Here is a 14,411-nt window from a genome sequence, read left to right as displayed (position 1 = left end):
GGGCTGAATCCGGTTAGCTTCATGGTGTAAATACGCTAGCCATTTACGGATAGTTTCTCCCGCAACTTGCACCTGCATCCCGCATGACGGACAATCATCTGAAAGAAAGGCGAACTGAGGGACGAATGCTCCATTGTCTGCCCTTGCTCTGTGTGCATGACGAGCATGGGTGGTAACTTCCAATATTTACACCGAGTCTGGTCCTTGATGGCATATAGCTCACATCCATCTCCGGCGATTGCTGAGCTTCCAAATCCAAGTGTCAATCATTGTCAGTTCCATCTTCGACATTGTCTCCCGCGAGGCCGAGCCGACAAGGGAATGTTGAATGGCAAAAATACTCTCCAAATACTAAATATGAGTCACAAAATTAACTTTGTTCTGAACGTGTCACCCTCAATTGTGATCATGAATCTCGGAGGCGAGTTCGATTCGTGGGGAAGGAAGACTGACACCGATTCATCATGACCAAGGTGCTTTGTTACGATCCTCAGTTGTGTGAGGAGATCTTATTCTGCTGTTTCTCAATTCAGCGTTGACTCGTCTCCCCTGATGGGTACGACTCAGGGTTCGTCTGCCCAGCGCCCATGCTTGATAGGACGTAGTGCTTTCACGTGACGCATAAGAGCGATTCTCATGTTGTGCTCATTCCTTCGTCCGCAAACTGCTCTTCAACCTTCTTCAGACACTTTATTCCGTGATTTCCTCTTCCTGAAGTTTAGAGAGTCCTAGGAGCCCTCGAAAATTTCCTGTCATCTAACATGTTCTTATCTTGACCCCGTTCATGATATCCCCGCCCGCCCGCAGCTTCTTTGCGTAAGCTGCTCGCAATATGTGGCTCGACCGCATCGCTGGCCATACCACACCCTCCGGACCCCAGCTTGATAGTCGCGGTTCCTCTCCAACACCCCGGAGATCTTCATCTTACCTTTCTCCCGCTCCTCAAAATGGTCGTTCTGCGCCCAGCCGACCGGGGTCGTCGTTGTCCGCTTTAGTTTCTCCGAATGCTTCGACCACCTCCTTGCCAACGGTAGCACGCGGTCCCGAAGGATCAAGCTTAAAACAGAATACTACCGTCGGAACCCGTCCATCCGACGTCGTTGACCCACTCGAGGTGTTAAACGGTATTATCGGCAAGAGCAATGGCGAGCGGAAAACAGAAGTGCCAGTTGGGGGGTCAGCCCCTGAAGCGAAACCAGCCCAATTGGAGGAAGAGATCGATTTTGGAGGACTGAGCCTTCAGGAATTTGTGCATAAGGCCGAGAAGCCGGCCCGACTGTTAAATAGCGACATCGGCGCACAGACGATCCAACAGCTCGACAAGGAGAGGGACAAGTTCCAGGATCTACACTCTGCCATCTCAGGTTGCGATGATGTATCAAAGTCGGTGGAACTATACTTGAACGACTTTCAAAATGAGCTCGGAGCGGTTTCGGCCGAGATCGAGACTCTTCAGACTCGGTCAGTGCAGCTGAATGCTATGCTGGAGAACCGTAGGAACGTCGAACAGTTACTTGGCCCTGCTATAGAGGAGATCAGCATCTCTCCGGCGGCCGTTCGCATGATTGCCGAGGGGCCCATCGACGAGAACTGGGTCAAGGCCTTGAATGAAATCGAGTCTCGCACAGCGAGCATTGAGGCTAAAATTGCTAGCTCAAGCTCTACCAAAGCAATTGACGATGTGCGGCCGTTACTAGAGGACGTGAAGAAAAAGGTAAGTCATTTACAGCCGAGATTCGGCACGAAGTCTAATCTCGGACACTAGGCCGTGGAGAGGATTCGGGATTACTTGGTTTCGCAGGTGCGGGCGTTGCGATCTCCCAATATTAATGCTCAGATCATCCAGCAACAGCGCTTGGTCAAGTACAAAGACCTGTATAGTTACATCTCACGAGCTCACCCGACCCTAGCTGGAGAAATCAACCAGGCGTACATTAATACCATGCGCTGGTACTATCTCTCACACTTTACTCGCTACCATCAAGCATTAGGGAAGATCAAGATCTACCCTAGCGACCGAAATGAGATTCTCGGTGGAGACCCTCATGCTCAGAAATCGGGTCTGTCCTCTTGTTTTCCGACGTGTAGAAGGTGACTGATAGGTTGCAGGTAACATGGTCCCTGGCGGGCGAGCTGGGACGGCGGCGCATGATCCGTTCTCTCTCGGGCGGAGAGTTGACATTCTGCGAACGGGAAATCAAATGGCCGTGTCTTCATACCTCGCTGAAGAAGACACATCTTTCCATGGGATTGAGGTTCCGTTCAGGAATTTCAACCTGGCACTTGTTGATAATGTCTCAGCCGAATATTCCTTCATGACCGAGATGTTCTCCACGTTGTCTTTCCAGCAGATATCTCGGAAGGCCACAGAGATATTCAATTCCGTGTTTTCTCTGGGCCAGGGGTTGGCGAAGCAACTGATTGAAAACACCACAGATTCGCTGGGCGTGCTGATGTGTGTACGATTGAACCAACAATCCGCCTTTGAACTGCAACGACGGAAGGTTCCTGTTGCGGATTCTTACATCAACGGGATTAATATGCAGCTGTGGCCGCGATTTCAAGTGATTATGGATACTCACTGCGAGTCTCTGAAGCGGATAGGCACAAACACTGGCCGTAGTGCGGTGTCGGCCTTGTCACTTGCAGGCGGCGACGACCTAAACCAGTCCTCCGCCCCCCATTTCCTAACGCAACGATTTGGCCAGTTGCTTCACGGCATTCTCGTGCTGAGCAGCGAGGCCGGTGACGATGAGCCTGTAGCGAACAGTCTTGCGCGGTTAACCGCCGAATTTGACGCTCTCCTAACTAAACTTAGCCGTATCGGCGGGGATGCGAAACGGAGAGAACGATTTCTCTATAATAACTATTCTTTGATCATGACGATAATGAGTGTATGTAACCCTGGGTCCTGGGACTGGGCGACACTAACTCGAGGTAGGACACGCAAGGCAAGCTAGCGGCTGAGCGAAAACAGGTGGGTCTACTCCATCTCTCCAGGCAAACGGTGGCTAACTCTGGTAGCACTTTGAAGAGATGCTGAAGAGCGTGGGACGGCGCGGTTAGAAGGATCCAGGGGTACTTGTTCCGACTAGTATTTTGTAAGAGACACCTCCTTGTATTATATGAACTCCTTGAGGATAGATTCGGCCCCGATAGGCCTGTAAATAATGTATATACTTGCATGGCGCCTCTCGGTTCCGAAGTGTATGAAAAAGCCCAGACGCCGTGATCGGCACCGAGCCAACTCAATCTCCAATGCATCTGGAGGCAGACCACTCATCCCGATTTCCGACTCAACAAACCCAACAATCCAGGCGTATGACGACAATGAGCCCTTTATAATCCCACCTAATACCCAGAACCCATTCACCACCTTTCCATCATGGCAATCGCTGCCCGAGCGAGCCTCTCCCTCCACCGCAGTCTTCTTCCCCGCCGCCACTTTTCCTCCTCTTCCGCCGCTTCAGCAGACGTCACCCACGCAGTATGACTGGCCACAACCACTCAACCCCCCCTTTGCAAATCCACGACTCATCCACCTACTCTATTCACTAGGTCATTGGCGGCGGCGTTGTCGGCCTCGCAGTTGCCCGCCAGCTCGCCTCGCGCCCGAATACATCCACAATTCTCCTCGAGCGACACGATGCGCCGGGGACCGAGACGAGTAGCCGAAACTCGGAGGTACAATACTCCCCCCTCACAAGCCACGTGAACCGAATGGATCGATTTACGCTGACTTGGACGAACGACGACAGGTAATTCACGCAGGATTGTACTACGGCACAACAACGCAAAAAGCACGCCTCTGCATCCGCGGCAAGAACCTCCTCTACGACCTCTGCGCCCGACATGGAATCCCGCACCGAAACACGAGGAAATGGGTCGTCGCGCAGAATGAAGAGCAGTGGGCCGCTACGCTGAAAGTACACGAGATCGCGAAACAGCTTGACGTTCCCACGCGCTTGGTAGCTCATTCCGAAGCCGCCGCTCGCGAACCGGAGGTTCGTGCGAGCGCGGGAATCCTTGAGAGCGAGTCGACGGGGATCGTGGATAGCCACGCGCTCATGGCGTACCTGCAGGGGGACTTTGAGGATAAAGGCGGGGACTGTGCGTTCCTGACCGAGGTTGTGGGGATCGAGGCGCTGGATGGCGGGAGGGGCGGGTATAAAGTTACTGCGCGCTCAGGGAGCGGAGAGGAGGAGACGACGACGTCGATTGTCGCGGAGACGCTCGTGAACAGCGCGGGGAACTACGCATGCCATATAAACAACATGCTTCTTCCGGAATCGCGGCACCGGAAACCCTACTATGCGAAGGGGACGTACTTCTCCTACTCGGGTTCGTTTCCAACACATGCCCCTTCCGTCCTCGTTTATCCCGCTACATTACCCGGCCACGGCGGACTGGGAACACATCTCACACTCGATATGGGCGGGCAGATCCGATTCGGACCAGACGTTGAATGGGTCGACGATCCTAACGACCTGAAGCCGAGTGCCGAGCGGCTCAATCTCGCTCTTCCCGAGATTCAAGCATACCTCCCGAACATCGACCCGGAGGCAATTAGTCTAAGCTACTGCGGGATTAGGCCGAAGCTGTCGAGGGGCGGCTCGGTGAACACGGGCAAGGGGTTCCAGGATTTCATTATCCAGGAGGAAGAAGGGTTTCCCGGGTTCGTCAATCTATTGGGGATTGAGAGTCCCGGGTTGACGAGCTGTTTGGGTATCGCCGAGGTCGTGGATGGGATACTTTATGGGTGATGTACTCATATTGCATTGTGCTGGACCTACATAAAGACATACAGACATACAGACATACATTAGACTAGTCCAAATATAGCCAGCGAACTCAAGTCCAGACAGCCAGTATCAAACCTCGGTGAATGCTTAGCGCAGCCTTCGACATGCTTATGTCACGGTGGACTGTGGATAGTTAAAGTTAAAGCTTGCCACCATTGACGTCAAGACACACGACCTCGACCCGGTCGCGACCAATTGCAGGTGCTCCACGACCAATACTGCAATTGTCACAGTGGAGATGCATGCACGCAATAACAATCCAACCCGCAATGCGTGTTGTGGCTCGGAACCCCAGACCGCAAAGTGCATATGTCTACTTCCCATGATGGAGTATATCCAGGATATCCACATCGCCACGATCCGATTCAATAACTTACTTAGCCCTGGGTTTCCTCTCCAGAACAGCCTTCTCTTCTCTCACTCCCCTAGCCTCTCGCAGTTTCCTCGCATCTACCGAACAATTTCAATGCCACTTTCCTTTCCTTTCCTTTCCTTTCCTTTCCTTTCCTTTCCAATTCCAACGCAATAAACATGCCTTCTATAAAATCCCACTACCGCTCCTACAACCACAACCGCAACCGCAACCGCAACCGCAATCAGTCCCCCTCCCTCGGACCAACCACTCACGTACCAAAAACCCACCCCAACCCGCAAAAGCGAAGACACAACCGCAACAACAACAACAGCGGCAGCAGCAGCGGCAGCGGAAGCAGATGCTGGACCTGGCTCCTCGTTCCGGGAAACATGCACTACGCCAAGAACCGCTCGTCCTTCAGCAGCTACCGGCGGGCGCCGTCCAAAATCGACGGGAGCCGGGTGCTGGGCGTGGGCACGGTCGAGCTGAAGGTGCGGCGGGCGCCGGACGACGATCGCATGAATACGCTTGTGCTTAGGGATGTGCTGCATATGCCGGGGGCGCGGTGTAATGGGCTATGTGTGGGGAAGTATTGCGAGATGAATCCGGGGGATGGAGTGAAGGTTTGTGGGGAGGGATTTCAGGCGTTTAGTGAGGGGGAGAGTGAGGGGGAGGGGAAGAAGGAGGAAGAGGATGGGCGGCGGTATGGGAATGGGGAGAAGTTGTGGTATGGGGAGGGGTATCATGGGAGGTCGAGGGTGGTGCTTTGGGGGGATCCGCATGGGAGTGAGGATTTGGAGGATGACGGGGGTTGCGTGGATATGCCTGGTATCGATGCTTCAGCAGAGGAATTGGACACTCTGTACACGCGGGTGAGGGAGAGGAGTCTCATATAACTTTCTTGGGAAAAGGCAATCGGTATCATATTTGGTATCATGTGTGAATATAGTCGTACATGAGGGCCGTTAGAAGTTCATATTAATAAGACCGTCTCACCAGCAAACACATCGTTTGGATATAGCAGCATGCTTGAAATCCAGACCAAAGAGGGGCACTCGCGAGTTCAGTTCCGGATGTCAGGCCAGCTGACATCACTCAACTTCCATAAGAACGTCGCTCATGATATGAAGGACATAGGAGAACTTGCGCACGCTCCACTTCCCTGCGTCTTTCAATAAGCCGGCATAGTCGAGGAGGATTCGCCGAGCGGACTGGTAGCCTCCCTGAAACGGCACGCCGCGAAAATAGACCGTACCTCCGTTTCGAATAAAGTTGACTGCCGGATCGTCCGACGGCGTGAAAGACTGAGTTCCGCGTGGCTCCATAAAACTGGTAAATCCCTCTGTTCCGACTCTCTTCCAATCGATATCATCGAGAAGTTCAATCGAAGTTCCACCAACCTGGAGCTCACTGGGATTCGGCACCATGAAGATGTACAGGCCGAGCACGAGCGCAGCCGAGAACAGCGAAAAGACAGAGTGGAACATGGTATGGTCGGACGCTTTTCGGTTAGTCATAGCTTTATAGATATGGGCTGCATGCAGACACGCTCTTCTGGCTGCTGGTGTCTGCGACCAAGCTGCGATGTCGTCCAGCGCCTTGCGGGCCGGCCCTGGCCCTGCACGCCCAGCAGCCAAGTCAAATATCTGCGTGTCGGCCGTCAGAGTCATGCATATGTTGTGCCACATGATCGCCGCGTTAGGATTCAGGCGTTCGAGAACATCTCCGTACTTGTCTGCGATCTGTAACTGAAGGGACGGCAAACACCTAGCACGTCCATCCATGGCATACGTATGACAAGGGGCAAATGGGTAGCTGGCCCTATTCGATAGAAGGCGATGGTATGCTTCTGACAAACGAAGCTGGACCATCGCTAGGACTCCGTGAATACAAAAGTCATCCACGGGGTTATCCAGCGGCGGGATTGTAACGTTCTCCGAAGGCGCCATGACAGTGGGCATTAGAAGGCGCTTGCCGCTGCGGACGAGTTGCGTCCATCGCATGGAGCCGTTCGCCCGGAAGAGGGTTTCATTACATGGTAGGATAAGCTGGATCGAGTTGGGAACAATGATGGGGCCCGTAGACAGAAAGGACGAGTACCAGGAGTCCAGCAACAGGAGCCCAGTGATTAATCTGCGCATTTGTCAGCATCTACAGGTGCGACTCAAGGAAGGTGCGATTCAAGTTTCAAGAGGAAGGAACGATCGGCTCATAGGCCCATCGCACTTGCCTTGCGAAGAGAGGCATATGTTGGTACCATGGGAAGGTACGATGGACGACCTGGAAACTGGGAAAGAGCGATGGACAAGTAAGACTTACCGTTTAACGGATTCGACTTTACTCCACGTCTTCCACCTGACATCGATGTCGGGAACGGCCTCGAAAAGGGTTATATCCAGTATTTGCCCTTCAGTGGCGGCGAATAATCCATGTCGTTGCGCGATCTATTGCGCATAAGTATATTAGGGATGAGGGAAGGGAAATATAACATACCGACATGAGGTTCACGTAGAGCATTTGCGACTTCTCGAGATGCTCTTTCTCCTGCTTGATATTAGCTGAGTGCTGCTTAAACCCAAGCAATGTCATCCTACCCCAGTCATCGCGGCCAAGTTGAGGAAGAGGAATGCCGCAGCGAACGTGCTCATCGTCCCCATGGTGTTTTCAACCCCTACGGAGCATTTTGTGAGATCTGCGGTGATTTTTTCCAAGACGGACTGTGGACGACGGTTAGTTAACGCAGTAACAAGCAGAGGATGAACTTACGACAAAGTTCTTGGACACAAAAGCCGTCGTTCCTTTTGTCCCCAGCATGATCATCCCAATAAGACACATCACATTTAGAACCGGAAGGCGAGTATTTTTGGCGGAAAAGGTTGGTACATGCACGAAGGGAATAAGAGGGTGGAAGTTGCGGAAGTATAAGTCGAGCGCCATGTCTAGAATCTCGGCCGGCGGAAAGTTGGGACGACCTCCAAGTGTTGAATTGGACGTCGGTGACAGCGTACTATTAGGCGATTGAGTTTGACCAGTGGCTCGATGACTCCCGAATGCCGCTTGTAACTGCTGGCGGCATTCCTCATCCAAGCCGTATCGCGACCCCGGAAGTAACCCTGACGGACTACTGAAGGAGTGTGACGAATGAATGGAGAATATATTGTCCACGTCGCTGCATGCCACATCTCTCCATAGACTATTCATGAGTCGTCCGGTCGTGTTGGACGGAGCTAGCCAAAAGCGTTGAACCCTTGCGAACCGTTCATTTGGAATATCCTTGGTAGTTTTACCGGTGTGCTCATTGGCCTGAGCTCTGGTCTGGTGCTCCGGACTGATTGCAACGTTGTCGCCCATGAGACTGAAGTTGGCGTCCGCCATCATATCAATCGAGTCATGATGCGACACGGTATCTCCGCGCGGCTCCAGCCAGAACTGCAACATGTCATTTGGTACCGGATCAAACATCGGCGTTCGATATGTCTGCTGGTCCGTCGCATTAGGAGCCAACGGCGGCGGCGGCGGAGCGGGCACTTCGTTCCAGCCAAAGTAGGCCTGTTGGTCTTCGACGATCATCGAGTTGGCGTTGACATCTGGCTCTGACCGCGCTTGGTGAGCGGAGATATCTGCGAGGAAGTCTAACGAGGAGGAGGGGAGGTTTGAGGCGCCGGATAGGGAGATATCACGGGGAGCGACGGGGAGATTGTGAGAGGCATGAGCGTCGCCCGCATTCATTGGAATATAACGTGAGGGGTCGACGGGGTTCGGCGCTGGCTGGGGATTGGAGGGTTGAGCGATCGAGGAAGTGCGCGGCTTGTTCTGCGCTGGGCTGGTTGCATTTGCGGCTGCACCATTTGTATTGTGCCCTTTCGCATGGCGGCTCAGGACATCACTGCAAGAATGAATAATGGGTAGCTTCGAGGAAGGGAGAAGTGGGGGTTACGTACCTTCGGGAAAATCGCTTGTGGCAGACATTACACTCGTAGGGCTTTTCCTTGGTGTCTAGTAGATTCCGTCAGCACTGGAAGAAGAGTGGGTGAGTCCGGGAAACTGACGCGATCGTTCATGACGTTTGAAATGCTCTGTCTTCTTGAACCGACGGTCACAGATGTTGCACTTTCTGACGACCATGATGAGACTCGCGGAAGCGCGAGGGACGGGGCAAGAAGAGGGGTACGATTAGGAAGACGGAGGCATATCGCAGGATGAGTTCCTGAGAGAGTCCTGTGACTGCGAGAGGTTGAGACTGGGGTGGATGAATGGGGGGAGAGGAAAACGGACGTTGGAGAGTGATGGGGAATGCCTGCGGATCGTAAATACCGTCACAGTCTGGTACGTACTGTACCACGCGGATCGTCTGGGGTCCTGCGATCTGGTGCGGTTCTGTGTCGACCTCGGGAGCCTGGGCCGGGGAGGACTCGGAGGTGGCCCTGGGGAACATGGGGTTGCCTCAACATGGTCAGGCCAATCAGAGAGATGATAATACGACCATAATTTTCAACAAAAATTCCTCGGTCGAACCGAAGACAGAGAGGAATAGATTGATAATTGAAGCTCTCGAGCCAGCCACTCCTGAGGATTGGGAATGAATTCCGGCGAGTTGGAAGGACAAGCTGGGGGAGTTCGGCCTGTGGATCCCGGCAGTTTCTCTCCTCCTGAACTCCCGATGTATACGAAGCATTGGATGGATGACCACTGCCAAAGCCACACTGAAAGTGAAGGTGATGCCCAAAAGCTATGATCAAGAGTTATTAATCTAGATTAGGTATATTGCATACAGATATCCCCGAGCCTCTATGCTTCGTCCCCTGTGTGCTCCATGAACCAGCGCACACTGCGCTCAATCCCCTCTTGCATGCCTACCGTGGGCCGATATCCAAGCACCCGCTTTGCCTTGTTTATATTGAGCGTACGAATCAAGGTACTAAAGCGAATACCCTCGCGAGTCATATTGGGAACCCGGCTGCCGCCTGAGATCGCCCACACAATCCACTCGCTTAAAAATCCCATTGCCAACCCTACCCACTTGGGGATAACCACAATATCCTCCGTCCGGACGGGGTTGCCAGTCTGAGCGGCAACGGCGCGCTGGAAGTCCCAGAAGAGCCAGGGGTCGTCGTTGGTGATGTTGAAGCATTCGCCGTCCACAGGGTCCGTCGCCGGACGAGGCTTGCCCCAAGCCTCTAGTAAGGCATGTGCAGCGAGGAGGTGCGCATCCGCGAGATTGCCAATGTAGACAAAGTCATACGGGTTCTGACCGTTTCCCATTTGGAATCGGGACCGGCCTTGACGCGCGACGGCGACCATCTTCCCCAGTGCACCGACATCGTGCTCCCCGAACGCGAGACAGGGACGGATATGGCAGGTGAGGATGCCGTGATCGTCGGTGCCGCCGTTCCGGTTGGCGGCTTGGATGGCGTCTTCGGCGTCGGCCTTGGCGATGCAGTAGGCGCGTTGTTGCTGTGGGGGGCGCAAGATGGGCATATCTTCAGTTGCGTCGATGAGGTCGGTGTGGTTGTCGTTTATGACGCCTGAGGTTGAGGTGTTGATGAGGGCTCGCACAGAGCCGACTTTGGCTGCGGCTTTGAGCAGGTGTTGCACGCCGTCGACGATGATGCTCCTGTATGCGGAGACTGGGGCATCGGAGAATTCGGGGGATGCAGTGTGGAAGATGGTGACCGGCTTCGCGAGCTCCATGATTCGATTTACGTCCTCAGCGGAGGAGATATCTGTGAGATGGTAGTGGACGTTTGAATTTGCATGGCGGTTACGGTCGATGTTCACATCCAGTGAATGAATCACACAGTCCGGCTCTTCGGCGAGGATTTTGGCGATGATGTGGTAGGAGGTGAAGCCATTACCTCCAGTGATGAGGACTGGGCCCAGTTTTGACTTTGGAGACTTCGACATCGTGGGGGATGATGGGTTGTTGACAGAAAGCAGGCGATGGAGGTGGCCTTGGAAAAGGACCAGAAGAGAAACAAAGGACAAGTGGCGCCCCAGCACTCACCGGCTCTCCCCCTCAAGAAGAACGGCGAGAGGAGTTAAGCAACTCGAACCTAAAGTTGGTGGTGATTGACAAATCTCAGTCGGTTTGCGTGCCCTGATTCTGGGATTTTATCATCATATGCAAGCTCTGTTGCGCTGATCCTCCAGCTGCCAATTTGGCCCCCACTCGTCCAAGAATCACTTGCTCAACAGAATTTGCCTGCCTGAGTGAAAAAGACTAGCCCCTGCGCCCCATTATGGAGATGTTCCTGGTCTCCTTTCATTTTACATCATTGTTGGCTCATCAAACTCCGATTCGGCACAGACCGACTGGCCTTCGAGCCCGAAGAGCCTCCAGAGCACGAGCTCAACTTAGGGCAAACAAAATGAGGATGAACGAGTTTGACGAATGGCCTTTATGAAACGCATTATTCAAGCCCTCCTAGGAGTATGATTTGCATACGTTCACCAACTGACCATGTATTTTCCTACGTACTTGGTGATTATCTATGCAATCACCCCATCGATGATCTGAGGGACGAGGCCTCCCGCGGCATCCATAGTCCCAGGTGTTGGGATGCCGACAACTCCCCCTTACTCGACGCCTTCCTCAAAGAATCCGCGCGTCTCAACCCAACGAATTCAATACCATTCACATTCTTGGATGGAACTCGTCTCGCGCGGGACGATGTCGCGTATGTGCCTCTCCAGCCAATCCTCAACCCTCAAGTCTGCTGGAATCCATTGAGCTTCAATCCATACCAGTTTCTGGACAGTGAGCTCATATACATAAAGAAAGGAACGAACGAACTCACCCATGCCGAAAACAAATTTCCCATATGGGCGCTGGAGAAACGCGGCTGTCCCCGTCGATACGTCGCCCCATCTTAAGTTGAGTGTGACGCATGTCATCGTCCGCTATGAGATGCGCATGATGGATGACGCTAAAGTAACTAGACGGTGTTTCTACTTGTGGTCTTTGACAGTACCGAATACTGCGGTGGAGTTATATGACGTTGAGGTTAGGATTAGCCGAGGCGTCGGTGTCTTGCTGTCAAAGAAAGAGCTCTTGATGGCTGGGTAAACTTTACACTTCTGCGATATTGAACAAATTACACTCCGTAAATATGCAGACTCATTCTTGCCGGTGCGCTCAGTCATGTTACGTTCTGGAAATAGCCCAGTGCATGGGTCGACCTTCTGCCCCCCTTGAAATTTAATTCCAACAGAGTTACCTATCCCTATCCCTATGACCTGACTAGCTGCGCCAACCGTTCATCATCATAGAACACCTCCAGTCGCTGTTTCCTCGCCTCCTTATCAGCCCTAGCTTGCCGCAGGATCTCCTGGATGTTGGGATACGACGAGAACTTGTCCTGGCGTCACATTAGCTTCTCCGTCCGGTATAGGAAAGACACGAGGGTGCACACACCGGAAGGACGTCCCACACCTTCGGGTCCGTCCCCTGATTCTTGAACGTCCCACATCCGGACCTTGCATATTCGGTAAACAGGAAAGCCCGACTACTCTCCACCATGATTGTCATTTGATCTGTATCATTGTCAGCAAGTTCCGCTTACCAAACTCCCCGAAAGAACTGAGGGAGGGAAGAAGCATACTCTCGAGTATCTTGCGCGGCTCGTTGACCTGATTCCGCATCTCCCACACATAGTCCTGGCTGAAGTTCCCATGTGGCGTGTGGCTGATCTCTACGCTCCCCCCTCCAGGCAGGAACTCGTCGGACCGACCAAGTCCGGTCCCATAGAGACAGGCCAGGAACTCCGTGGCTGAGTTCCGGTGGAAGTACGGCAGACGGAAGGTATTCGAGGCCACGTCCCAGCGGGGCCCGAACCAGAGGAAGTCGGCGAGTGGTGTGGTCGGGTCGCGCGAGTGAGCGGTTAGAACGCAATTTACGGAGGGATCGGTATGGTCGATTGAGGTTGCGTTTTGGGAGGCAAATTTGGTGAGGTCGTACTGTATCGGGTTAGATTTGTAAGCTAGATATAGGTGTTTGGACTTGTGGAGGGGGGAGGAGGCTTACCTTATAAGGCACGGCATTGCCATGCCAGGCGACGACGTCGAAGGGGCTGTGGTCTTGCTCGAGAGCATTGTACTGCCCGTTCGCCTTGTTGACGACAGTCCAATCCTCGTGTAAGTTGTCATCGATATAAGCTACGGGGTGCAAGAAGTCCCTCGGATTTGCTAGACCATGGCCACCCAGAGGCCCAAGATTGGGAAGTTCCCAGCGAGAACCCCAGACTTCGGTGATGTATCCACGGGCTACGGAATGGCCTGGCCCAAGACGGACAGAGAAACGAAATGCACGAGGGATGACACAGATCTCACCGGGCTGGAGGAATAGCTTGCCCAGCTCAGTTTGGATATCGAGATTACCCAGTTGAGCTACGATGAGGAGGTCGCCATCGGTATTGCAGAATGCGCGGTGGTCCATATCTGCATTGAGCATGAAGACGTACAACGCGATACCCTCGCGGAGGTTGGGGTCGCCACTCCCTCCTATAGTATGCAGTCCATCAACGAAATCGATCTTCTCATCCTCCTTTGGCAGGGGGAAGGGGCCCCATTCGCCCTGCTCCGCTAGTGTCGCCACTCGAGGGTTCAGCGTCAGAAAGCAGTTCTCGATGTCTGCTTTGTGTGGAAAATTTGTCTTATATCCATCTTCTCAAGTCAGAACCTCCGCTCCCAAACAAAACGAACTTTAAGAGTACAACGAGAACATACTGTGAGCTGCAGCGGGCCTGACCCGATACATAAAAGTACTGGAATTCGCATGTCGAGGCGCCGTAAACGCCGAGTACGTGAAGCCCTCCATGTACAAGCCAAACCTGACTTCCTGGGGCTGATTCTGACCAGCAGGTAACGTCCCCGGAATAACCTCAGATTGGAAGCGGTTCCCAAACCCGGCCATATACTCGTAGGGGTCATTGTCGCGGGTTGGCTTTCGGGTCATAGTATCAGTATAGTGGAAGACCTTCTGGAGGTCCTTGATAGGGATTCTCTCTTTGATTGGTGGGGCCGCCATCTTCTCCGTGTAGCTGAGTTTGAGGAAGAATACAACATAGTTTCAAGATCAGGGGGAATGATAGCTGTCACACGTAGGATTTATAACCCTGAGGCCCCTCTGGCGTGGACTATACACATGTGGAGCAGCTCCAGATGCGGCCCAGGCGATGGCCCACATCACTCGAGCTTCGGCCTGGCTGCTTACTGGAGATGAATAACTAAAGATTCACAGATTCATGTGGCCTGGT

General features: G+C 53.2%; 6 protein-coding genes across 6 annotated transcripts; 2 read left to right on the top strand and 4 right to left on the bottom strand.

Moving 5' to 3' along the window:
- Window positions 1-832: 832 nt before the first annotated feature.
- BJX67DRAFT_369916 (putative GARP complex subunit (Sac2)) lies at window positions 833-4,763 on the top strand (the record flags this gene model as incomplete). Its single annotated transcript, XM_071030840.1, has 7 exons — window positions 833-1,714; window positions 1,766-2,060; window positions 2,110-2,894; window positions 2,942-2,981; window positions 3,363-3,487; window positions 3,559-3,684; window positions 3,759-4,763. 7 exons carry the CDS (start codon window positions 833-835, stop codon window positions 4,761-4,763), a joined length of 3,258 nt encoding a protein of 1,085 aa, XP_070890028.1.
- An 82-nt stretch (window positions 4,764-4,845) lies between these two features.
- On the bottom strand, window positions 4,846-5,312 carry BJX67DRAFT_343397 (uncharacterized protein; the record flags this gene model as incomplete). Its single annotated transcript, XM_071028151.1, has 1 exon — window positions 4,846-5,312. A coding segment is annotated over exon 1 (238 nt), but the record flags the coding sequence as incomplete, so codon positions are not given.
- Window positions 5,313-5,333: 21 nt separating this feature from the next.
- Window positions 5,334-6,053, top strand: BJX67DRAFT_377657 (uncharacterized protein; the record flags this gene model as incomplete). The annotated part of the gene is made up of 1 exon (XM_071032160.1): window positions 5,334-6,053. One exon carries the CDS (start codon window positions 5,334-5,336, stop codon window positions 6,051-6,053), a length of 720 nt encoding a protein of 239 aa, XP_070890026.1.
- On the bottom strand, window positions 5,863-9,472 carry BJX67DRAFT_343395 (FTFMHR domain-containing protein). Its single transcript, XM_071028150.1, has 7 exons — window positions 9,207-9,472; window positions 9,099-9,153; window positions 7,924-9,043; window positions 7,752-7,874; window positions 7,651-7,701; window positions 7,477-7,601; window positions 5,863-7,290 (listed from the first exon to the last, which is right to left on the bottom strand). Exons 1-7 carry the CDS (start codon window positions 9,280-9,282, stop codon window positions 6,249-6,251), a joined length of 2,592 nt encoding a protein of 863 aa, XP_070890025.1. The 5' UTR covers window positions 9,283-9,472; the 3' UTR covers window positions 5,863-6,248.
- A 428-nt stretch (window positions 9,473-9,900) lies between these two features.
- Window positions 9,901-11,061, bottom strand: BJX67DRAFT_389842 (uncharacterized protein; the record flags this gene model as incomplete). Its single annotated transcript, XM_071034553.1, has 1 exon — window positions 9,901-11,061. One exon carries the CDS (start codon window positions 11,059-11,061, stop codon window positions 9,946-9,948), a length of 1,116 nt encoding a protein of 371 aa, XP_070890024.1. The 3' UTR covers window positions 9,901-9,945.
- Window positions 11,062-12,386: 1,325 nt separating this feature from the next.
- On the bottom strand, window positions 12,387-14,182 carry BJX67DRAFT_377654 (RmlC-like cupin domain-containing protein; the record flags this gene model as incomplete). Its single annotated transcript, XM_071032159.1, has 5 exons — window positions 12,387-12,515; window positions 12,572-12,690; window positions 12,759-13,113; window positions 13,181-13,818; window positions 13,882-14,182. 5 exons carry the CDS (start codon window positions 14,180-14,182, stop codon window positions 12,387-12,389), a joined length of 1,542 nt encoding a protein of 513 aa, XP_070890023.1.
- Window positions 14,183-14,411: the final 229 nt, after the last annotated feature.

This window comes from Aspergillus lucknowensis (assembly GCF_044049455.1).
Source record: "Aspergillus lucknowensis strain CBS 449.75 chromosome Unknown BJX67scaffold_4, whole genome shotgun sequence".
In the NCBI taxonomy this organism is placed as follows: Eukaryota; Fungi; Ascomycota; class Eurotiomycetes; order Eurotiales; family Aspergillaceae; genus Aspergillus; species Aspergillus lucknowensis.
Note: the sequence above shows the minus strand (reverse complement) of the source record. Positions and strands in the feature narration are given on the sequence as shown.

What these genes read in the sequence shown, in the direction of transcription:
- BJX67DRAFT_343395 (XM_071028150.1), bottom strand. Translation starts at nt 9,282, where the DNA reads ATGGTCGTCAGAAAGTGCAACATCTGTGACCGTCGGTTCAAGAAGACA. An exon ending in CAAACGTCATGAACGATCGC is followed by an intron (nt 9,154 to 9,206) that starts GTCAGTTTCCCG and finishes GGAATCTACTAG; the next exon opens with ACACCAAGGAAAAGCCCTAC. An exon ending in ACTTGGCCGCGATGACTGGG is followed by an intron (nt 7,702 to 7,751) that starts GTAGGATGACAT and finishes AATATCAAGCAG; the next exon opens with GAGAAAGAGCATCTCGAGAA.